The following is a 24,818-nucleotide window of genomic DNA, read 5'->3' as shown; positions in this document are numbered from 1 at the left end:
GACTCTTCTACTTGTTACTTCATGCTGTGAATGTTGATGAATGTGCAAGACAAAAATACACTTAATTTGTCTATTGTTTAAAAATCCAAGACACTCATTTTTTTTAACATCTTTATTGCAGTATAATTGCTTTACAATGGTGTGTTAGTTTCTGCTTTATAACAAAGTGAATCAGCTATACGTATACATATATCCCCATATCTCTTCCCTCTTACGTCTCCCTCCCACCCTCCCTATCCCACCCCTCTAGGTGGCAAGACACTCATTTGACTGCTGTTAAAATAACTGTCTTTATATTTGCCTTAGTTAAATAAAGAAAATAAAGCATTGAAAAGAATCAGCATGTTATACATGGCCAAGCTGGGGCCAGATGTAATAACTGAAGAGATCAACATTGATGATGAAGATTCAACCATGGACCCTGAGGGTGCTGCCGAGACTTGTGTCTCAGTACAGTGTCAGAAGCAAATCAAGGGTAGGATCCCTGGCTTAATTATTGAGCATGTTTTTGACTCCTGTTAGGATAATACTTCTGAACCCTGGTTGCACATTGGAATTACATGATAATTTCAAAAAATATTGATGCCTGGTTCCTACTTTGGAAAGAATTCTGACTGTTTGTCACAGGGGGTGGCCTGATTGAGAAGCATGATGGATGTATAGCTTTATGAGTACTTTCTTGTTTGGGATTAGGCACTTTTGAAAGCATTGTCTTGACAGAAGCAGTCAGTTTGCCTATAAACTTCTAAAGGATAGGACTGTGTATTAAGATATTTTTGTTAAATGAAAGTAAGAATGAATAAAAGTATATTTAGCTGACACCTCCTGTTAGTCTGTTTCTCTGTTGGAATCTTTGGGGAAGATACCTCCCCAAATTGCTTAGTCTCTGCCCTCCAAGAACTTCCCATATGATTCAGGCAATGAGCTAAAAGCAGTATGTAGTATTAAGCAACTGCAGTGGTCCCCAAGTAGTGCTGTAAGGCAAGATCACATGTTACATCTATTAAATACACATTAACTTTATTAATAAATAAATACACACACACACACACCCCTATATATTGTTAAGGATGTAGGAAAACAGTTTGGGGCTCAGTAACTATTGGAGCATTTTAACTTACTGTACCTGTCAGGAGTAATACTTGTTTGCTTGTTTGGTAGATAAAACTTCAGCAAGAAGTATAAAGAAGGAAGTAAAAAGAAAGCCATCTTAACCTGACTTTCTACCCCCTAACTTAAGACAAAATCATATTTATGCTGGTAGGAAGGGAGAGAAAGTTTAAAGGCTTTCCTTTTGTTTGTATTTCTCCCTTCTGTTAGGTCTTGAATGGTATGGTCTCTTGTTCTTCTTTAAGATTAGCCAGCCAGTGAAGAAAGTGGTTTTAAAGTAAGTCTCTGATAGGGCTTCCCTGGTGGCGCAGTGGTTGAGAGTCCGTCCGCCTGCCGATGCAGGGGACACGGGTTTGTGCCCCGGTCCGGGAAGATCCCACATGCCGCGAAGCGGCTGGGCCCGTGAGCCATGGCCGCTGAGCTTGCGCGTCCGGAGCCTGTGCGCCGCAACGGGAGAGGCCACAACAGTGAGAGGCCCGCGTACCGCAAAAAACAAAACAAAACAAAAAAAGCTAAGTGGCAAAAGTGTGTGGGCCTGGGTATAAATTTAAGTACTCTGTGCTAATCCATGTTTTTTTTTTAACATTTGAGTGGTAAAAGTAACTTTAATCTAACACCAGAAGTTTTTGCAGTTACAGTTGCTAGTATTTTCACTCTAGTAATACAGTTTTCATTAAATCTCAATAATATGAAATATGAAGTAAATTAAGAAACAAAACACCAACACCCTGGAGAGAAAATTATTAGAATTAACCCTTTTTCAAATAGGTCTTATTTTGAGTCAGTTCAAATAATGTTTAAGGGCTGTAAATTGGCAGCAAGTCAGGATTTTTTTCTTTAAATCAAAATCTCCAAATTATTAGCTGCCCAGTTTGTTTGTATTGCATTGTGACAAAAGCCCATGGCCATTAAAAAATAAAAAATAAATTAGTACAGTGCCTTAATTTGTTTTGCTGAAAGCTTAAAAAAATTCTACTTCTAAAATGCCAGATAGTTTCCTAGAATACAGGTTTGATATATTGCAGAGAAAACATGATCTAGTATATTTAACATAGTGAGCGTGCCTGATACAAAATTTTAGAAACATAGCTATATTTGGCGGGGCAGGGGGGGAGAAGTGATATTTCCATTGTCTTTTGCTACTTCATTTTCCTTTTAATTGTGGAATAACTTTGACCATAAGCTGCACATGGATTGGCATTTTCAATTCTTCTGACAAGATTGGTTTCTTCTTTTAAAAATAAGGCTTTTTTTTTCTTATTTTTTTCTTTAAAAATGCAGAACTTCGAGATCAAATTGTATCTGTTCAGGAGGAAAAGAAGATATTAGCCATTGAACTGGAAAATCTCAAGAGCAAACTTGTAGAAGTAATTGAAGAAGTATGTATCTTAGGCCCGAAAGGCAAGACCTTTAGTCTTTTAAGGTGTTTGGGGACAGGCTAAGTCAAAAACTTGCTGTTGGAAGCTAATTTCTGACATGAGAACCATGTACCAATTTTAATCTTCTCTTGTCCCCACTATTTCAGACATACAAAAAGGTATAGAAAATAAGATCATGAACATTCATGTACCCACTGTCTAGCTCAAGAAATAAAATAGTAAAATAGCATTGAAGTGTTTCCTATTGTCCTGTGTGTTTCACTGTGAGGCAGATTTGTGACAGTGATATCTGCATTTAAGTCATACACTTTGTTGCTGCTGGTGAAGAATGATTTTGCTTCTCTGATGGAGGGCTGACTCAGCTGGGAAAGGCTATGCCCCTCTGTACCTCCAACACAGGCATATATGATAGATGGTAGAATGGGTTCAAGTGGGTATTTGGAGAATCTTTTTATTTTTCCTTTTGAATTGTCTTTAAGAGCAGGAGCACATAATTAGCCTTCTTTGCATGAGGCTTCAAGGATCTGCCTTTGCAGTCTCGGTTTAACTTGTATCAGTGGTTCTCAGAGTCTGTAGCCCAAGGCTTCCCAACTGATGTGTATAGCACCTTGATACCCTTCAGATGGCGTACAGGTATGCCAGGGTATTGACCCCTTCAGTGAGCAGCCTCTTTCAGTTACCCCAGTTCCCATACACATATTCTTAAGGGCCATAATGTGAAAAACGTTGGAAAGCAGTGACCACCAACCTCCCATCCCCAGTTGCTTTTACTTATTGTGGCAGTAAGTGTGAGTGGGAAGAAGGATGATGACATTCTAGAAGCGTTGAACTGTATACTGGTTACTAATTTAAACCAAAAACAACAATATAGCTTATACTAAAGGAAACCAGTTCACAGACCATATGGAAGTGCTGATGGATTCAGGGTCCCTTTCAGGGACCATTACCTTAGCTTGTTTCTTGAGTATAACCATAGGAGAGAAAGAAAGACATTTTGATGCATTCCAATCCTCAATTATAATTATTTATTGATGATTCTCTCCCCTCCCACTTAGAGGTGTTATTGGAAGCCATTTCAGAAGTCATTTTTATTATGACTATTTCAGACATCTGAAAAGTGTAAAAAACAAAATAACGAACCTCCATATGCCTACTATGTAGTTTAATACATAAAACATTAGCATAGTATTGAAACCCGTGTGCATCTCTCCCTAACTGCATTCTCCTCACTCCCTGCACTGTTTCCTTAAACAACCATTATTCTGAACTTGTTTTTTATCATTTCAATGCATATATTTACATTTTCACTACAATACCTAGTATTTTGAGTGTTTTAAACTATATAAACCTGCTTTTTTAATTCAACATAATGCTTTTGAGATTTATCCACTTGGTACATGTAACTTTACATTCTTTTTTTTAAAACTATACTATGATATTCTCTTTTCCTATTGATAGATGCCAAAAATTATTTCAGAAATTTAAGTTTTGTGTGGGGGGAGATTTTCATATGTATTTTGTTTAAGCCAAAAGTCAAAGTTCAAAGTCTTTTTTATTTTAAAAATTTATGTATGTTTTTACTTAAGCCAAATGTCATCAGAGTTTAAAATGAATACCAAAATTGAATATTGGCTCTCTGATTAAATGATTCAAGTATTTTCCGGGTGCAGTCTAATTGGATTTTTGCATTAAAAATGTCAATCATTTACACTGGACGGCTAGAACACTGCCATATTTAGGGACCAATGCCAGTACTATTTGGAATATGTAAAGAAGTTCCAGATGTACATCCTAAATTAAATAGTTACTTTGAGGCTTTAAAAACATTTTAATAGAAACCTAGCACAGTGAAGCCAATTACTGCTTTAATGTAACATCGTGTTGAAAGTTGAATAGCAATTTAAGTATCGCACATCATCATATATCATGTTTTACAATTTTGGATGTTTTCTCCCCTCAAAATATCACATTTTTAGGTAAATAAAGTTAAACAAGAAAAAGATGTTTTAAATTCGGAAGTTCTTGAACAGAGAAAAGTCTTAGAAAAATGCAATAGAGGTATGTATTTCCAGTCTTTTCCCTCAAATATATATGTAATTTATTTTGTTTATATATATTTTGTGTTGTTTTATACTGGTGTCTAAAGATTCTTGTAGCAAAAATCTTCTATATTGTGTTTTCCTAACTTCTAGCAATGAGTCTCTCTCATTCCTGCTCTTTTTCCACCTACCTGAGAGTCTGGGGACATTTAAAAGTGCTTTTGCTTGAGGAATTCATGACCCACTCATTTTGAAACTTCAAACCTAAATACTCTTTTGTCCTACATACATCTTGGGACGATGGCCATATTGGCTATCCTCTCAGTGTTTATATATCTGGTAGGTTAATTGGTAAACTTCTCCTCGATCCAGAAGAGATTAGGATATCTACATAAATACATGCAACATTATATGAAAAACTTTTAAATTAAGAGGATATGGAAAATGGGACAAAGGGAAAGTGAGAATATATGTTAATGTACAAAGTGCTTATTACTTACTCCGAGTTCTTGCACATTTCCTGCCTGTGTGCCTGAAGTCTGGCTCTGAGCTCTCTAGGAGCCAGAGTGATGAGAGATTCATGATCATTTTTATGAATCATATAAAAATTTACCTGTTGGTCAGGAGAAGCAGACCTGGTCTCATGGTGAGAAGGAACTTTCTCCAGAGGCTACTTCTAGAGAAAATTCTGTGTAATTTGATTCCATCATACTTGTCATGAAACACAGCATCAAGTCTCATGGGACCATTTCTTATATGTCCCCTGGTTTAGGGCAAAGGAGCAAAGTGCAGTTCTGCAAACATAATTCTTAAGGGAGGGGACTTACTATGCTTTTTTTGTTCTCCTTTTTTCCCTCAGCCACTGTCTTTCCTAGTTCAGAAGCTACAACACTAAAAGGAAACCTTTCAGACCCAGGGCCTTCCCTATTGTTATTGGTGGTAGTTCTCCATCTTTGTGTCATTCATGAATTGAGATTTTTTTTTTTAGTAAATAAAGGACCTTGTAGCTAAGTGTGGGAGATGCACTAGCTTGTAACATTTCCTCTGCCTTTTATGCATTTAAGAAGATAGAAATGGTGTAGAAGAATTTTCAGTCGTGATGCACTGTGCGAGAAACAGAGGGCTCTGCAGAGGTTAATATCATGGACCTTGCCTTCAGGGAGACCCTTATCTAGGCAGAGAGAGATTATATAAATAAATACATGACTAGGACCAACCGAATTTCTTTCAGAATCCAAGAGGGCCAGGTCATGTGAAAATTCACTTTTTATTATAGTGTTCTGGACATAGAATAGAAAGTTAATTATCTTGCCCAGGGCTTCAGATAGTCATAATCTTCTTTGTTTTCTTTGTGAAATTTCTTTTTTTTTTTAAACAGGTTTGAAAATCGTTTAGCTCTCACGGACCTGTAATTCACATCACAAACCACCACTTCATTGCTTTACTTGAGTAAGACTATTAGTCTTTCCTCTGAGGAGGCAGTAGATTGACCGAGTACAGAGTTTGAAATTCTATGTCATTACGCAGCAAACCAGTCCTTAATCAGTTAGGACTGAAGTGCCCTGGAGGAACAGTTTGTGAAAGCTGCCATTAAGAGAGCCTTTTTAAAGGTTTTTACTGACATGACTCAGCTCAGGATTGAAAGTGCCTTGCTGGAAGCCAGTGGAGAGGCTAGTGTGCTGTCCACCTATGTGGTTCCTAGTTGGCAATGGCGTTATCACTCCCTCTGTCCCGTCTACATCATTATTTAACAGAATAGGTGACAGAATATCAAAAAGTAGGAAAGAATTCATGTTGCTCCTATTTGACAGTATCGTCCCTTTGAAGATTTCTGTCCACAGTGATTCTTTCATTCAAAGCTCTGAGTCTGGGCCCATATGGATCTAAGGCTGTTTCTCTTCTTTATAAACATGGAGAACACTTTGAAATAACGTACATATGTACATTTTTTTCTTTTTATTCAAATAACATATTTTTTGGTGGAAAGTATAGATTTATATGGGAAAAGTAAAAAAAAAAAAAACTCAACCCTTACAGTCCAGAGATAAGCACTATTAACATTTTAGTGTTTATTCTTCCAGGAGAGGAAAGGGGGGAGGGGCAATTTATGGGTAGGGGACTAAGAGGTACAAACTATTATGTATAAAATAAGCTACAAGGGTATATTATACAACACCGGAAATGTAGTCAATATTTTATAATAACTATAAATGGAGCATAACCTTTAAAAATTGTGAATCACTGTATTGTACACCTATAACATATATTGTGCATCAACTATATTTCAATCAAAAAACCTATATATGTACATTGAGTTGTTTATTAAATATGTTTATAACGTATATGGAGTATAAATAAAATACCAACAAAAGAAATATCTTTTTTGCCCATCAGTGCTTTACAAGCCCCTGAACATCAGTCTCTACTTGTGTTCCTTCCTTGGACTTTTATCATTGCTTTTATTTATAGTTTTGTCAGATATATATATATCCCTAAACAGCATATTGTTTAATTTTGCATGTTTTTGAACTTTATATAAATGATATCATTTTGCATATGTCCTTCTGCTGCTTTTTGTGTTTGTCCGGTTCATCATGTTGAAGGGTATTGCTGTGGTATGTTTATTTTCACTGCTGTATAATATTTCATTCAATGTCTATACCAAAATTCATTTATCCAGTATCCATTTGGTGAATGTTTGAGTTTTTTCCAGTTTTTTTGCTATTCCAAGTCATGCTGTTATGAAAATTCTTATACATGTCTTCTGGTGCACATATCCAAGAGTTTCACTAAGATATATGCCAAAGGTAAAATTTTATCTTCAATTTCACTACATAATGCCAAATTATTTTTAAAGTAGATCTATAAGTTTATACTCCTGTTAACAGTGTATTTGTTTCCATTGTTCTGTATTCTCTCCCAGCTTGATATAGCTATACTTTTAAATTTTTGCCAGTTGCCTCTTTGGTGAGTATAAAAAGGTAGCTATGGTTTTACTTTCCTTTTCCTTGGTTACTAATGAAGATGGTAATTGGCCTTTCACATGTTTCCTCTTCAGTGAAATCCTTGTTGACGTGTTTTGTATGTGGCTTTTAAAAAACAAAAATGAACTCATTTTAAAAATATATCATGAATGTCTTTCCATTCAGTAAATATGCCTCTACAATGTAATTTTGATGGCAGAATATTTCTTGTACACAGCATACTTTACTTAACTGATCCTTCAGTGGTGGACCATCTAGATTATTTCACTGTTTTCAGCAATGATGCACAGAGCACCCTTGCGATTAAATCTCTGTATATGTTCATGATTTATTCTTTTAGAAGAATAAATACATTCCTAAAAGTGGAATTGTTGAGTCAAAGGGTATGAATAGTTTTAGATTTTAGATTCATATTGCCAAGTTGCCCTCTAAAAAGGTCTTACCAATTTATACTCCAACCAGCAATGAATGTGGGTGCTTATATGCCTGAATAAGGAATCTTTCGTCACCATTTTTCATCCGTATTCTTGATAATCTGTGTGGCGTATTGTCCATTTTCTTTTCCTTGTCTTCTCAAGTGTCCATGCTAGCAGTAGAAGAGTATGAGGAAATGCAAGTGAACTTGGAACTGGAGAAGGACCTTCGAAAGAAAGCAGAGTCGTTTGCACAAGAGGTAAATATCTTGCAGAGACTTCGTATTTTATTTTTATATTTTAAAGAACTTTGCAGATGACATATAAAAATATTTTTTGAGGTTGAATAAGCAGTCACTTTGAATTACGGATCACCTTATTTAGGGAGCTATGGAATAGTATCAAATTCATTGAACTTGGTGTCAGAAGATCTGGGTTTAAATTTTGGCCATGTCATTCAGTTAGTAGCTGTATGTTACTAGCAGTTATTAGCAGTTCCTTAGCCTCTTTGGGCTTCACTTTCACCATCTGTAAAATGGGTGATGTTACTAACCTAACCAAGTGGATTTTAAAATCAAATGGCACAATTTTTCAAAAGAATTTTGTAAACTATAAAATGCTATGTCGGGGAAAGAAATTATATTTAGGGATACCCATCCCATAACTTGTGAGGGAAAGTCCAGCTTGAGTACAGGATTTTTGCATGTTTCCAGTAGCCTCAAGACCTCAAGAATCTAGGTTACATCTCAGTATACCATCTGAAATAACAATATCATGGTATTAGTATTTCTCTTCAGCTGCTCTTCAGTGCTCTCATTATGTGAGCTGATGCTTCCGCTTGCTGTGGAACATTGTCATGTTACACATCCATTATCTGAGCCTTTCACCAGAGTAATGACTTGCCTCTCATGTTAGAGATAAGCTTTGAGCTTCTCGTGTTCTGGCCTTAACTTTGTTGCCATGTGGTTATTGGGTATTCCATGGCTCTGGGACTGGTTTCCAGGGAAATGATGAGGCACCAGTTGGCTGAACTGTAACAGCTCATGATATGGAGCTGATCTGCATGAGATTTCCATCATGTGTAAATATTTTGAATCTGTGTGCATACTGTAGGTTCAAGGAAAGTAGCTAAGGAAATATAAAACATTCTTAGGTGGACGTATCCAAGGTGTAGAAGGAAGACAAAGCATGGGGTTATGAGAATGACATTTGAAGATCAGATTATGGTTTTGTGCAGGAGTTTTTCTGTGCTTGAATGTAGCTGTGCTAGCAATGAACTATACAAAAGATTTAGTCTGAGAAGATCTGATTTCAAATATTATGATTCATTTTACTCAGAGAGTTTAATGAAAGGTAAGTATTGTTCTCTTATTTCCTGGAAGGAAGAAAAAAAAAATTGAAGTGTGTTAGAGCCCTTTGGAAAAAGCTGCAGCATACATAAATAATGGAACTTGGGCTTCCCTGGTGGCGCGGTGGTTGAGAGTCCGCCTGCCGATGCAGGGGACACGGGTTCGTGCCCCGGTCCGGGAAGATCCCACGTGCCGCGGAGCGGCTGGGCCCGTGAGCCATGGCTGCCGAGCCTGCGCGTCCAGAGCCTGTGCTCCTCAACGGGAGAGGCCACAACAGTGAGAGGCCCGCGTACAGCAAAAAAAAAAAAAAATGGAACTAAATAAATGGTTGAGGGGAGGGAGAGTAGAGATAATGTGAAGATGCCTCCATTGCAAAACTGAAAACGTTGGCTGATTTTGACCTGAATGCTAGGGTCTTATTTTGAGAGACATTTTCAGTTTTCCATTTCTTGTTTGTAGAATGATGTTAGAATACAAAGCAGCTCAAAGAAAAACTTGAAGGCCATGCAGTAGCAGAGAGGATAGATGGAAGAAGTAAGATTCCTTTAAGAATGAATGATTCAGGGCTTCCCTGGTGGCGCAGTGGTTGAGAGTCCGCCTGCTGATGCAGGGGACATGGGTTCATGCCCCAGTCCGGGAAGATCCCACATGCCGCGGAGCGGCTGGGCCCGTGAGCCATGGCCGCTGAGCCTGCACGTCCAGAGCCTGTGCTCCGCAACGGGAGAGGCCGCAACAGTGAGAGGCCCGCGTACCACAGAAAAAAAAAAAGAATAAATGATTCAGTCTGCCATCCACTTGGTAGTGATTGGTGGAAACAATAGTACTGACATGTTAACCCAGAATGAGGAGAGAGAAGTTTGAGGAGGGAAAGCAAGAGTGGTGGCACTTACATTACTGGTAGCATAAGTGTTTGCAACAGTGCTCAATGATTGTACAATGTCTAGGTTTGATCTACACAGTAGTGAGAAGAAAAGATAAAGCTAGATTAGAACTAGTATATCTTCCCTTTTCACGGTTTACAAATTCTCAGGTTTTCAACAGATAACTACACGACTTAGCTTAACCAGAGAAGTACCACTTTTGCATTCTGTTCTTTAGTGCATTCTGCAAACATCTGGTAAGCCAGACAGTGTGTAGATAGTGGGAATATAATGATGAAGAAAGCAAATATGATCCTTGCTGTGTTGGAGTGTACAGTGTAGAGCTGTAGAAATCAGTTTTTTTTTCCTATTTTCATTTTGCCAAACTTTGAGTATTTGACAGTGCTTTTCTTTTTTTTAAAATTTTTTAATTTTATTTATTTTTTTATACAGCAGGTTCTTATTAGTCATCAGTTTTATACACATAAGTGTGTACATGTCAATCCCAATCTCCCAGTTCATCCCACCACCACCCCCTCCCCCCCACCGCTTTCCCCCCTTAGTGTCCATACATTTGTTCTGTACATCTGTGTCTCAGCTTCTTCCCTGCAAACCAGTTCATCTGTACCATTTTTCTAGGTTCCACATACATGCGTTAATATACGATATTTGTTTTTCTCTTTCTGACTTACTTCATTCTGTATGACAGTCTCTAGATACATCCATCTCAACAAATGACCCAATTTTGTTCCTTTTTATGGCTGAGTAATATTCCATTGTATATATGTACCACATCTTCTTTATCCACTCCTCTGTTGATGGGCATTTAGGTTGCTTCCATGACCTGGCTATTGTAAATAGTGCTGCAGTGAACATTTGGGTGCATGTGTCTTTTTGAATTATGGTTTTCTCAGGGTATATGCCCAGTAGTGGGATTGCTGGATCATATGGTAATTCTATTTTTAGTTTTTTAAGGAACCTACATACTGTTCTCCATAGTGGCTGTATCAATTTACATTCCCACCAACAGTGCAGGAGGGTTCCCTTTTCTCCACACACTCTCCAGCATTTGTTGTTTGTAGATTTTCTGATGATGCCCATTCTATCTGGTGTGAGGTGATACCTCATTGTAGTTTTGATTTGCATTTCTCTAATAATTAGTGGTGTTGAGCAGCTTTTCATGTGCTTCTTGGCCATCTGTATGTCTTCTTTGGAGAAATGTCTATTTAGGTCTTCTGCCCATTCTTGGATTGGGTTGTTTGTTTTTTTAATATTGAGCTGCATGAGCTATTTATATATTTTGGAGATTAATCCTTTGTTGATTCATTTGCAAATATTTTCTCCCATTCTGAGGGTTGTCTTTTCATCTTCTTTATGGTTTCCTTTGCTGTGCAAAAGGTTTGAAGTTTCATTAGGTCCCATTTGTTTATTTTTGTTTTTATTTCCATTACTATAGGAGGTGGGTCAAAAAAGATCTTGCTGTGATTTATGGCAAAGAGTGTTCTTCCAATGTTTTCCTCTAAGAGTTTTATAGTGTCTGGTCTTACAGTTAGGTCTTTAATCCATTTTGAGTTTATTTTTGTGTATAGTGTTAGGGAGTGTCCTACTTTCATTCTTTTACATGTAGCAGTCCAGTTTTCCCAGCACCACTTATTGAAGAGACTGTCTTTTCTCCATTGTCTATCCTTGCCTCCTTTGTCATAGATCAGTTGACCATAGGTGCGTGGGTTTATCTCTGGGCTTTCTATCTTGTTCCATTGATCTATATTTCTGTTTTTGTGCCAGTACCATACTGTCTTGATTACTGTAGCTTTGTAGTATAATCTGAAGTCAGGGAGTCTGATTCCTCCACCTCCATTTTTTTCCCTCAAGACTGCTTTGGCTATTCGGGGTCTTTTGTGTCTCCATACAAATTTTAAGATTTTTTGTTCTAGTTCCATAAAAAATGCCACTGGTAATTTGATAGGGATTGCATTGAATCTGTAGATTGCTTTGGGTAGTATAGTCATTTTCACAATATTGATTCTTCCAGCCCAAGAACATGGTAGATCTCTCCATCTGTTTGTACCATCTTTAATTTCTTTCATCAGTGTCTTACAGTTTTCTGCATATAGGTCTTTTGTCTCCCTAGGTAGGTTTATTCCTAGGTATTTTATTCTTTTTGTTGCAGTGGTAAATGGGAGTGTTTCCTTAATTTCTCTTTCAGATTTTTCATCATTAGTGTATAGGAACACAAGAGATTTCTGTGCATTAATTTTGTATCCTGCAACTTTACCAAATTCACTGATTAGCTCTTGTAGTTTTCTGGTGGCCTGTTTAGGATTCTCTATGTATAGCATCATGTCATTTGCAAACAGTGACAGTTTTACTTCTTCTTTTCCAATTTGTATTCCTTTTATTTCTTTTTCTTCTCTGATTGCCGTGGCTAGGACTTCCAAAGCTATGTTGAATAATAGTGGTGAGAATGGACATCCTTGTCTCATTCCTGATCTTAGAGGAAATGCTTTCAGTTTTTCACCATTGAGAATGATGTTTGCTGTGGGTTTGTCGTATATGACCTTTATTATGTTGAGGTAGGTTCCCTCTATGCGCACTTTCTGGAGAGTTTTTATCATAAATGGGCGTTGAATTTTGTCAAAAGCTTTTTCTGCATCTATTGAGATGATCACATGGTTTTTATTTTTCAGTTTGTTAATGTGGTGTGTCACATTGATTGCTTTGCATATATTGAAGAATCCTTGCATCCCTGGGATAAATCCCACTTGATCATGGTGTATGATCCTTTTAATGTGTTGTTGGATTCTGTTTGCTAGTATTTTGTTGAGGATTTTTGCATCTATATTCATGAGTGTTATTGGTCTTTAATTTTCTTTTTTTGTAGTATTTCTGTCTAGTTTTGGTATCAGGATGATGACTCATAGAACGTGTTTGGGAGCGTTCCTTCCTCTGCAATTTTTTTTTTTTTTTTTTTTTTTTTTTTTGCGGTACGCGGGCCTCTCACTGTCGTGGCCTCTCCCATTGTGGAGCACAGGCTCTGGACGCGCAGGCTCAGCAGCCATGGCTCACAGGCCCAGCCGCTCCACAGCACGTGGGATCTTCCCGGACCTGTGCACAAACCCGTATCCCCTGCATCGGCAGGCGGACTCTCAACCACTGCGCCACCAGGGAAGCCCTCTCTGCAATTTTTTGTAAGAGTTTGAGAAGGGTGGGTGTTAGCTCTCCTCTAAATGTTTGATAGAATTCATCTGTGAAGCCATCTGGTCCTGGACTTTTGTTTGTTGCAAGATTTTTAATCACAGTTTCAACTTCATTACTTGTGATTGGTCTGTTCATATTTTCTGTTTCTTCCTGGTTCAGTCTTGGAAGGTTATACCTTTCTAAGAATTCGTCCATTTCTTCCAGGTTGTCCATTTTATTGGCATAGAGTTGCTTGTAGTAGTCTCTTAGGATGCTTTGCACATCTGCGGTGTCTGTTGTAACTTCTCCTTTTTCATTTCTAATTTTATTGATTTGAGTCCTCTTCCCTCTTTTTCTTGATGAGTCTGGCTAATGGGTTATCAATTTTGTTTATCTTTTCAAAGAACCAGCTTTTAGTTTTATTGATCTTTGCTATTGTTTTCTTTGTTTCTATTTCATTTATTTCTGCTCTGATCTTTATGATTTCTTTCCTTCTGCTAACTTTGGGTTTTGTTTGTTCTTCTTTCTCTAGTTCCTTTAGGTGTAAGGTTAGATTGTTTATTTGAGATTTTTGTTGTTTCTTGAGGTAGGCTTGTATAGCTATAAACTTCCCTCTTAGAACTGCTTTTGCTGCATCCCATAGGTTTTGGATCGTCGTGTTTTCATTGTCATTTGTGTCTAGGTACTTTTTGATTTCCTCTTTGATTTCTTCAGTGATCTCTTGGTTATTTAGTAACGTATTGTTTAGCCTCTATGTGTTTGTGTTTTTTACGTTTTTTTCCCTGTAATTCATATTTCTAATCTCATAGTGTTGTGGTCAGAAAATATGCTTGATATGATTTCAGTTTTCTTAAATTTACTGAGGCTTGATTTGTGACCCAAGATGTGATCTATCCTGGAGAATGTTCTATGTGCACTTGAGAAGAAAGTGTAATCTGTTGTTTTTGGATGGAATGTCCTATAAATATCAATGAAATCTATTTGGTCTGTTGTGTCATTTAAAGCTTCTGTTTCCTTATTAATTTTCATTTTGGATGATCTGTCCAATGGTGTAAGTGAGGTGTTAAAAGTCCCCCACTATTGTGTTAACTGTCGATTTCCTCTTTTATAGCTGTTAGCAGTTGCCTTATGTATTGAGGTGCTCCTATGTTGGGTGCATCTATATTTATAATTGTTATATCTTCTTCTTGGATTGATCCCTTGATCATTATGTAGTGTCCTTCCTTGTCTCTTGTAACATTCTTTATTTTAAAGTCTATTTTATCTGATATGAGTATTGCTACTCCAGCTTTCTTTTGATTTCTATTTGCATGGAATATCTTTTTCCATCCCCTCACTTTCAGTCTGTATGTGTCCCTAGGTCTGAAGTGGGTCTCTTGTAGACAGCATATAGATGGGTCTTGTTTTTGTATACATTCAGCAAACCTGTGTCTTTTGGTTGGAGCATTTAATCCATTCACGTTTAAGGTAATTATTTATATGTATGTTCCTATCACCATTTTCTTAATTGTTTTGGGTTTGTTTTTGTAGGTCCTTTTCTTCTCTTGTGTTTCCCACTTAGAGAAGTTCCTTTAGCATTTGTTGTAGAGCTGGTTTGGTGGTGCTGAAGTCTCTTAGCTTTTGCTTGTCTGTAAAGCTTTTGATTTCTCCATTGAATCTGAATGAGATGCTTGCCAGGTAGAGTAATCTTGGTTGTAGGTTCTTCCCTTTCATCACTTTAAGTATATCATGCCAGTCCCTTCTGGCTTGTAGAGTTTCTGCTGAGAAATCAGCTGTTAACCTTATGGGAGTTCCCTTGTATGTTATTTGTCATTTTTCCCTTGCTGCTTTCAATAATTTTTCTTTGTCTTTAATTTTTGCTAATTTGATTACTATGTGTCTTGGCGTGTGTCTCCTTGGGTTTATCCTGTATGGGACTCGCTGAGCTTCCTGGACTTGAGTGGCTATTTCCTTTCCCATGTTAGGGAAGTTTTCAACTATAATCTCTTCAAATATTTTCTCTGGTCCTTTCTCTCTCTCTCTTCTCCTTCTGGGACCCCTATAATGCGAATGTCATTTAATGTTGTCCCGGCGGTCTCTTAGCCTGTCTTCATTTCTTCATTCTTTTTTCTTTATTCTGTTCTGCAGCAGTGAATTCCACCATTCTGTCTTCCAGGTCACTTATCCGTTCTTCTGCCTCAGTTATTCTGCTGTTGATTCCTTCTAGTGTAGTTTTCATTTCAGTTATTGTATTGCTCATCTCTGTTTGTTTGTTCTTTAATTCTAGGTCTTCATTAAACATTTCTGGTATCTTCTCGATCTTGCCTCCATTCTTTTTCCGAGGTCCTGGATCATCTTCACTATCATTATTCTGAATTCTTTTTCTGGAAGGTTGCCTATCTCTACTTCATTTAGTTGTTTTTCAGGGGTTTTATCTTGTTCCTTCATCTGGTACATAGCCCTCTGCCTTTTCATCTTGTCTGTGTTTCTGTGAATGTGGTTTTTGTTTCACAGGCTGCAGGATTGCAGTTCTTCTTGCTTCTGCTTAGAAATCAATTTTTGAAGTTAATTTAGTTTACCTTTTTAGTTACAAAAGGAAGATATATACCTTGTAAACATACAAACAATTCTCAAATGTGTAAATTAAAAATTGAACATTTCTTCCTTACTTCTGTTCACACTTGTCCAATTAAAAACCAAAACCAGTACTTCCCTGGTGGTGCAGTGGATAAGAATCCGCCTGCCAATGCAGGGGACAGAGGTTTGAGCCCTGGTCTGGGAAGATGCCACATGCTGCGGAGCAACTAAGCCCGTGTGCCACAACTACTGAGCCCACGTGTCACAACTACTGAGCCCACGTGCCACAACTAACAAAGCCTCCACGTCTAGAGCCCGTGTTCTGCAACAAGAAGCCTCCGCAATGAGAAGCCTGCGCACCACAACGAAGAGTAGCCCCCACTTGCCACAGCTGGAGAAAGCCCGCGGGCAGCAACCAAGACCCAACGCAGCCATAAATAAATGAATAAAAAAATAAAAAATAAACCCCGAAATCAAAAACATGATCCCCCCACAAGGAAGAAACAACGAGTTGTCTTCCTAGCTATGTTAAGTTTTTGTATTTCCTCAACATAATTTCAATTTTTGATGACTTCCCTGTACTTTTTGAGTATATAATTTTTGCTATTTAGTGTAGTTTTTCTTTTCTCTGTTTAATGGTGTGGATACCTTTTTCAACATGTAGTCCCAATATACTGTGAAACTATTATGTAATTCGTGTTGTTTTCAGACAACTCAGATGATGATATTTTAATGTCATTTTGGAAAAAATGAATTATATATTAATAACACAGCATTTTCTTCTCATTCTTTGAAAAGATTTAGGAGAATTTCTCTGAAATTCTGATACCAATGATGTTATTTGTCTGGTAAGGGACCAACTTAATAACTCTAACCAACAAGTTCTTACCGTAGCTAAAAACCAAATTCATTAGTGTTTGGTAACTGAATTTTCTTTAAATACATCTTAGAAAAAGCATTATTTAGTGTTTTATTTTAGTATCTTAAAGTCTATAAAAGGTAGTCTAATGACTAATATTTTTCAAGTTACCATTATTATTGAAAGGAATTTCTTTTCTGTATGTTCTTTTCATCTTATATTGTAATTTAGGGATTGTTACAGGGTTTTGCAAAAGAAATTCATGTTGTTAGCATCCCTAAGACATATCTTTATTCTTTTCTCTCCAGAATAACAGAGTTAAGATAATTTATAATCATGTAAAGTTAAGCAAGTTTTCCTAGTGTTACACAGAAAAGGAGATCTATCCCTTTTCCCAAGAGAGAACCAGAGTACAGAGAAGCAGTGCAGGGAGAGTAATAAAGCACCCTTGGCATTGATGGTCACCTGTGCCCTGCATTGTCTTAGTGCTGAGCTCCCACCTCTGTCCTGGTCAACCTTGCTGACTGCTTCCTCTCTGTTTGCTCCTGGCCTCTGAGCTCTCTTGGCAAAAGGCCTCACTTGTTGGGAAGCCAGAGAATGTCACTTACGTCAGCTGCTTTTTGCTGGCCTTTCATGTTGACTCTGAGATATTTTCTAAGATACCAGCAAGGGACCCCAACCAGTTAAGTTTTAAGAGGGAAAAGTGTATTAAAAATAATTTTTTTAAATAATAGTAACCTGAAATAAGTCATTTCAATTAAACCACTGATCTCAAGTTTAAGATACTATGATGTAATACTGATTACTCTTCCCTAGCGTGTGGACACCTCCCGTCTCACTTTTCTCCAGCCTGGCACTTGTGCGCGCGCACACATTCATTCATGCTCTATCTATACCTGTTCTTACAGAGAAATGAGGTGTTAGATGGAGGAAGAATGTAAATTTCACTTGAAAATGTTGTTGCTCTACTGTAAGATAAGCCTGATATCAGAATTTGAAAAACATTTCATGCTTGGAATCACCCATTGGCTGACTTGTGTAGGGTATTAAGGAAAAGAAATAATGGGTGAATAGAAAATAATTTTGCCTTCAATCATGTAAAGTTGTCAAGATTAAGTTAATAATATATGTAAATTGTTTTATAAAATGCTCAGTAAATATTAAGATACCTTTTTCCTTCTCCTCTTTACCCTCTTACTGTTTACTACTTTCGTCACTGGGGAAAGACTAATTTAAGACAGAATCTTAGGTCTAGTAGATAGCAGAGGATGGAGATTAGCCAGATGGTTGAGAGCGTGGGCTTATAAATCAGACAGATCTGGGTTTAAATCCTGATTTTGCTACTCACTTGTGTCTTTGAGAAAGATGCTTAACCCCTCGGGGCCTCAGTTACCTTATTAGTAAAAGTGGGGTAATAATAGTGTCTACTTGACAGTGGTGTTCTAAGGATTAGATGATAAAATGTATGTAAAATGATTGCCACTGTATCTATCCCATAGTGTTTAGTACATTTTAGCTTTTCATTGCAGATATGTTTGATTCATAGGATTAATGTAAGGATTAAAATAATGTGTATAAAATATTTAGTAGAGTACTTGGCTTAAGTTCTTGATAAATATTAGCTGCTACTGTTAGTATTAATGTACTTTAAAGCAATAATAAATTATTAAAAACTGCAGTGTAGGACTAAACTATTGTATATATACTGTGCTGAGGCAAGGGTAAAGGTTCTAAAGATTATATAAAAGTTATGAATGAAATCATAGCAATCATTACTTCTAAAATCATTATACTATAATTCAGAAATTGCCTTTAACTTTTTAATAAAAACTCCACATACTTTTCCTTTTGTTCCAGTTTCAGTTGAGGAGATGTGTGAAAATGATTGGTATATACATTTTTATAATTAACTTTTGCAGATGTTTATTGAACAAAACAAGCTAAAGAGACAAAGCCACCTTCTGCTACAGAACTCTGCTCCTGACCAGCAGCTTTTGAAAGCTTTAGATGAAAATGCAAAACTTATACAGCTCCTTGAAGAAGAGAGAATTGAGCATCAACAAAAGGTACCAGATTTTCTCCTGGAGTTTTAATATACACACATACTTAAATTGAGAAGAGTCAGTCCAGTAGCTCATAGTTCCATGTTTTGCCTAAGTGACTAAGTCTTTCCAGTCTTTTCACCTTTTAGAAAAAATAACTACCAAATGAATTTAGTTTATAGTATCCAACTAAAATTTATGCACTGCTGTAGGCTTTATAATGATCTTTAAACTGTCCAAAGGGTCAGAAGAAGCGAGAGAAAGAGATACAACTCAAAAAGAGCTTGGATAATGCAGTTTGGAAATGTGCATTTCCAAGTTGAGTTGATTGTGTTTTGGGAGACTGCATATACTAGGAGAGTGTATTGTGTAGTGGTCTCAAAGAGCTTGTTGGAGGGCATAGGTTTTATTCAAAGAGGGAGGAAAAGTCCATGTTAGTAGTAATTATTTGCTTAGGGAAAATTTGTGATTTTGTAAACTTGCACAGATCTGTGTTTAAAGACTTAAGTGGTTATTTCAATTTGTATGAGTAGAGCTATTCCAGCTGACACAGCCTACCTGTATGTGCTAGGCAGAAAGGATAGTCACCGTGGTGGGTGAGAAAGAGAGGCAGAGAGGAGGAGAGGCGAAGAGGTGGAACAAAGCCTTTCAAATTAAAGAAACCACTTGAGAAAAATTACATCAGTGTTTATACTACTTACAGTGTACCTAGTTTGTGAAGGAAAGGCTGTTAGCTGCCATTTGTTACCACCTGTCGAAGTCTCTTTCAGCAACAATATTGACATTTAATCCTTGGAAGTTCCTGGAGTTTTTAACCAAGTTGGTTGTGAGGTAGAGTTAATTTTTTTTTCTTCCATAAGAAATGTTGGCGTATATGTAGAGAACCTCTAGATGAATACGTGGTAACTGTGCTTGCCCCTGGGAAAGAGGCCTGGGGAGTAGGATGGAAGGGAAATAATTTTTTTTGTCCCCATATGCAGGAATTACCTTTTTTTTTTTTTTTTGCGGTACGCGGGCCTCTCACTGTTGTGGCCTCTCCCGTTGTGGAGCACAGGCTCCGGACGCGCAGGCTCAGCAGCCATGGCTCACAGGCCCAGCCCCTCTGCGGCATGTGGGATCTTCCCGGACCGGGGCACGAACCCACGTCCCCTGCATCGGCAGGCGGACTGTCAACCACTGCGCCACCAGGGAAGCCCAGGAATTACCTTTTCAAATGAAGGGAATGAAAGAAGGTTTATTTTTATTTAGCTTATGTTAGAAATTTTGGTTCTGAAAAGTTCTACTACTGTAGTTAACTCATTTAGTAAATAATGCGTGCAAGAACCCAGCAAATTGTATTGAGGATGGGACTAAATTGTTGTGTATGTTCCTTGTTGGGGTAGTGGGAAAGGTACTGAAGGTTAGGTGAAAGTTACAAATGAACTTACAGCAGTCAGTACTTCTAAACGTATTATACTATACTATACAATTATTCTGGATAATCTTTCAGGTATGTGGTTGAAAATATTTCTTACCTGTCTATAAGTTCCCTTGCAGATTCAGCAATCTTTAAAACACAGCTGTGTTGTTTTTATGATTAAAATAAAACAAAATTTTAAAATACAGAAAAAGCTAAAGCAGAAAATTAAGATTAGTTAAAAATCCCATATTTTGGTGCATATCCAAAGTTTATGTAAATGTGTAGTTTTATGAATATAGGTTAAACGGAATCATGCCAAGCATATGGTTCTATAACCTGATTTTTTTCATTTGGTGATATATATTTCCATGTCAGTGTATAGTGAGGTTATGTGATTTTTAAATGGTTGCATAGTATTTCATTTAACGAACATAACTATAATTTATTAAATCAGTAATATTGGTGGACATTTAGGTTATTTCCAAGTTTTCCCTGTTATAAAGAACATTCTAGTTAATGTATTTGAACACTTGTCTTACTATTTCACAAATTCTAAAAGTAGTATTACTGAATCAAGGGTCTTTTCTTCCTTATATTTTTTTAAGGTTTTTTATATTTGTTACCAAGTTGTCCCACCAAATTTTTAATATTACCTGAGTTTTTCTTTTGAAAATGGGCACAAAGGCGTTAATCTGTTTTAAATGAATTTGTTACTTAAATTAAATGAATATTTTACTTTTTCTAGTCACCTTTAAAAATTAAATTATCTGGGACATAAGTCTTCAATAAATTTATATTGAATTACATTGCTGATAGTGATCTTAAGTATTATCTGTATCCTAGGATTTGTGTGGTTTTTAAGATGAATTGTAATCTCTTCGCTATGAAGTGCAAAGTAAAAGGGAAACATTTATTTTTCCCCTTATTTTCCTTGACAGAGGAAAAACTGTCACCACATAAAAGTCTGTTTATAACTTATAGGTCAAAAAATTAGAAGAGCAGCTACAAAATGAAACTCTCCGCAAAGAGATGCACAACCTCAAACAGCAACTGGAGCTTCTAGAAGAAGATAAAAAAGAATTGGAATTGAAATATCAGAATTCTGAGGAGAAAGCTAGAAATTTAAAGCATTCTGGTAAAAGCACTGAGTAGCCTATTATGTCTTATTATTACTATGTGAATCTCTCATGACCAGTACATTTACTAAATGCTATAGAAAAATACCAAGATTTGTTTTAAATTTCTTCATTTCTGACTATTGTAATTCATTAGAACGGTCGCTGTAATCATGTGATTCACAAATATTTAGACTTCTGTTTTGGACTCACAGCCTTTATGAGCATCACATACAGAATTAAGAGACGGAGATATCATTAATGTGGGGAGACCAAAACTTCAGCATTTCTCAGGGCTTCAGAGATGAGTGTTCGTTAAATACTTATTTTATTCATTTTAGGGTGCATTTTTAAAAAGAATTAAACTTTTTAGGTTTATACTACCTACATTTTCAATGTCTAATTATGCACATGAAATAATACTTTCAGTATCACACCTAACGATAAAATGGGCAACAATATATATATTAAATGGAAAAACTTTTAAAACACCAGGAGTTACTTAAACGATTTATTCATTCAGTTCTAGAAGGCTTAACAAGAATGTGTGAGTTGGATTACTACACAGGGATAAGTAATAAGTTTCTGTTGGAAAGTAGGTAATTTAAGGGGGCAGGTTGTTCCCTTTATAACAGCTTCAATATTCACTTCAGATATTTTTGGTTAATTTTATACTAGAATTTTGAAATCTGTACAGAAAAATCAAGTAGGCTTTTTCCTTTAAAAAATATTCAATGCTTTCTAATCCACAATGAAAGTGAATTACAATTTATTTTTTGAAATTGATCTAAAATTAAGAAGTAGTCCATTCTTTTTAGTTATTGTCTGCTGTGTGTGTACCCAGCCATACCCAGTATCCTAGGGTGCTATAAAAAATGTAGAAGAAAAGAAACCATGCCTTTTGTCCATGAGGATCTCAAACTCCCTTTAGAGAAACAGACACATGCATATGAAATAACTAGAGGATTCTTGGTGTCAGGGAGCCTGGCCCGCACTGCTTATTTAAGTGTTGACGGTAAAAACAAATGCACAAATCATTAGGGTAGTCAGTCATGGAAAGTAGAGTGACTGCGCAGAGGGAGAGCTATTCCTGAGTGCAGTACCTGTAGCCCATTAGAGCCCGATTAGAGGCATTCACATCTGTGATATAAATTCAAATTGAGTTTCTTGAAGTCAGGAACTGTGTCATGAGCAGCACTGAGCATAGGCTCTTTCACATTGTTGGAGCTTAGTAAGAACTTGTTTCATTAATGGCTTGAATGAATAAATTATATTTCCAGAATGCTCTTCCAAAGAGCAAAAAGTTTCTGAGTTAAACACTTGAGAGTCTGAGTCTGGTTAAAATCAAGAACTCTAGGATTTGCAGTTTTTGAAGGAGATTAAGTGGAGGAGGAAAGTATGCTATTAAAATTCATTACTAAATGTCATCTTTAAAATTAATTCTTGGTCTGTATACTTTAAAAGTCAAGTATTAACAATTTCTTAGTGTTTGAGTAGTAAATTCTATTGTTAACAAATATTTCTTCAGCCTACTCTCAATCCTTACTTCCCACCCATCCAGCCATTGTCTTGATTTATTTTTTCTTTTCCATAGTTTGTATATATAGCAAAAAGATGGTAAATTTTTTGTAACATATATAAGGCCTCTCTTACTGATGATAAAAAGTTTAAAGGGTTCTGCAGTTTCATACTGAAATTTCTAACTTTGCTTTAATAAAAGAACTTGATTTTGAGAGTGGTTGTTTTTTCCTTTACATGTATATAAGGTGTTAAGTTGCTTATTTCAGCTCTTTTCTGAATGCTTGCTCTCTGTGCAGTCGATGAACTCCAGAAACGGGTGAACCAGTCTGAGAATTCGGTACCTCCCCCACCTCCTCCTCCACCACCGCTTCCTCCTCCCCCTCCAAATCCTATCCGGTAAGCACGTCCAGGAAGACTGCTTTGCATCAAATGTTAGTCCTTGTCAGAGAAACTGAAGTTTATGCTATTGGTACCCTTTTTAAGCAATACGGGCTTAAATGCATCATTTTGAGGGGCGTGGTGGTAAAAAGTATGAAAGATATCAGCAGGTGTTTCAGAGAATTTTCTGAAGGCCAGTATATCATTCCTTTCTTGTAACATAAGACATCTTGTGGCCTACAGTGTTCTTCTGTTGTAGGTGTTTAGATTTCATGTGGATGTTCCAAACCAAGGACATCTAAAACCAAGGACATTTAGACATCTAAAAAAATTTTTTTGATACTTCAGTTTTAAAACTTCAGTCCATATCATTAGGATTTCCTTTAACTGGAAGATCAAGGAATTTTGACCTTCTCCAGAACGTTTTCATGTTTTTCTCTCACTAACTTGAATTTGAAAAGCTATGCTTTGTTCAGTTATTTAAAAAATAAAAGTACTGAACTAACAGAAACCTAACAGATCTACTTTAAGCCACTGAAGTAGTTAAGGCAAAATAATTTTTACACGTGATCGATCCAAGAGTCAATTGAAAGAATTTCAGGTATTTTAAATTCTTTCTGTCCTGAGTAGCTAAATCTGTAAGAGGTATTCTGAATTTGACATTTATAATAGGAAATTCATCACTTTGATTTTTTTCTAAGGTCTAGAATTTTGAGCTTGATAAGAAAGGTCACTTCTGTCTGTGAGGAGGGATAACTATTAAAAAATGATTATAATCTTGCTGTTGGCCTTTAATTTTTAGTCTCTGAAACCTTGAGAGCCCTTAGAATTAAAAGTAAAGTATAACAAATAGAATATTTTCTCAAAAAGCATCCTACAGTCACACTGAGAAATGAAAGTAGGACTCAGACTATGTATATCTAAAGCATGAACTCTTACAAGGCCCATTAAAGAAAATTTTCATTGAATAACATGAATGATTTTTATTTTAAGATGAATTTAAGTAGTATAAAATATAATTTCTCAGTAGAAAGAGATTTTTATTTTTTGATAAGGAGTACTTTCTTGTCAAAAAAGTATGTTTGCATTTGTATTGAGTTTCAATGGACTTTGAATCCACTAATCAAGGTTTTCCAACTTTGTTCCTGAGCTGTTTGTTTAACCCTGAAGTAGATCATGGATAGAAGTGGAAGTGGAAGAAAAAGACTAAAGCCTGTGGCTTCTTTAAGTGGCTTTATTGCTTTCCCCTCCTCTTCCTGCTCATTTGACTTAGAGGACAGATGGGAGAGAGTTAAGAGAGGAAAAAGGCATATCTTGGTCATTTTGTAGTAATGGAGTGAAAGGACAGGTCCTGGCCAGGTGTGGCTCATGGGGAAAGGGTAGGGTATATTAGTGTGTTAGTCAGGGTTCTCCAGAGAAACAGAACCAATAGGATGTGTGTGTGTGTGTGTGTGTGTGTGTGCGCGCGCGCGTGTGTGCGCGCGCGCACGCGTGTACATGTGTACATGTGTACATACACATCATATACATAAAAAGAGAATGTATTCTCAAGAATTGGTTCACACGACTATGGAGGCTGACAAGTCCCAGGATCTTCAGGGTGAGTCAGCAAGCTGGAGACCAAGGAGAGCCTGTGG

The 24,818-nt window shown here is 36.7% G+C and overlaps 1 protein-coding gene across 5 annotated transcripts in view; it reads left to right on the top strand.

Annotated features, from left to right (window-relative positions):
- Window positions 1-24,818, top strand: part of SHTN1 (shootin 1) — a 103,817-nt gene that overhangs the window by 37,593 nt on the left and 41,406 nt on the right. For all 5 annotated transcript variants that reach the window (XM_033420958.2, XM_004265795.2, XM_004265792.4 and 2 more), the window contains exons 5-11: window positions 307-475; window positions 2,392-2,489; window positions 4,466-4,547; window positions 8,091-8,185; window positions 18,646-18,792; window positions 21,149-21,302; window positions 23,100-23,199. In XM_033420958.2, the coding sequence (XP_033276849.1) occupies window positions 307-475; window positions 2,392-2,489; window positions 4,466-4,547; window positions 8,091-8,185; window positions 18,646-18,792; window positions 21,149-21,302; window positions 23,100-23,199 (845 nt within the window). The remainder of the gene's footprint in view (window positions 1-306; window positions 476-2,391; window positions 2,490-4,465; window positions 4,548-8,090; window positions 8,186-18,645; window positions 18,793-21,148; window positions 21,303-23,099; window positions 23,200-24,818) is intronic.

The sequence above is a fragment of the Orcinus orca genome, chromosome 14 (assembly GCF_937001465.1).
Source record: "Orcinus orca chromosome 14, mOrcOrc1.1, whole genome shotgun sequence".
Classification (NCBI taxonomy): domain Eukaryota; kingdom Metazoa; phylum Chordata; class Mammalia; order Artiodactyla; family Delphinidae; genus Orcinus; species Orcinus orca.
Note: the sequence above shows the minus strand (reverse complement) of the source record. Positions and strands in the feature narration are given on the sequence as shown.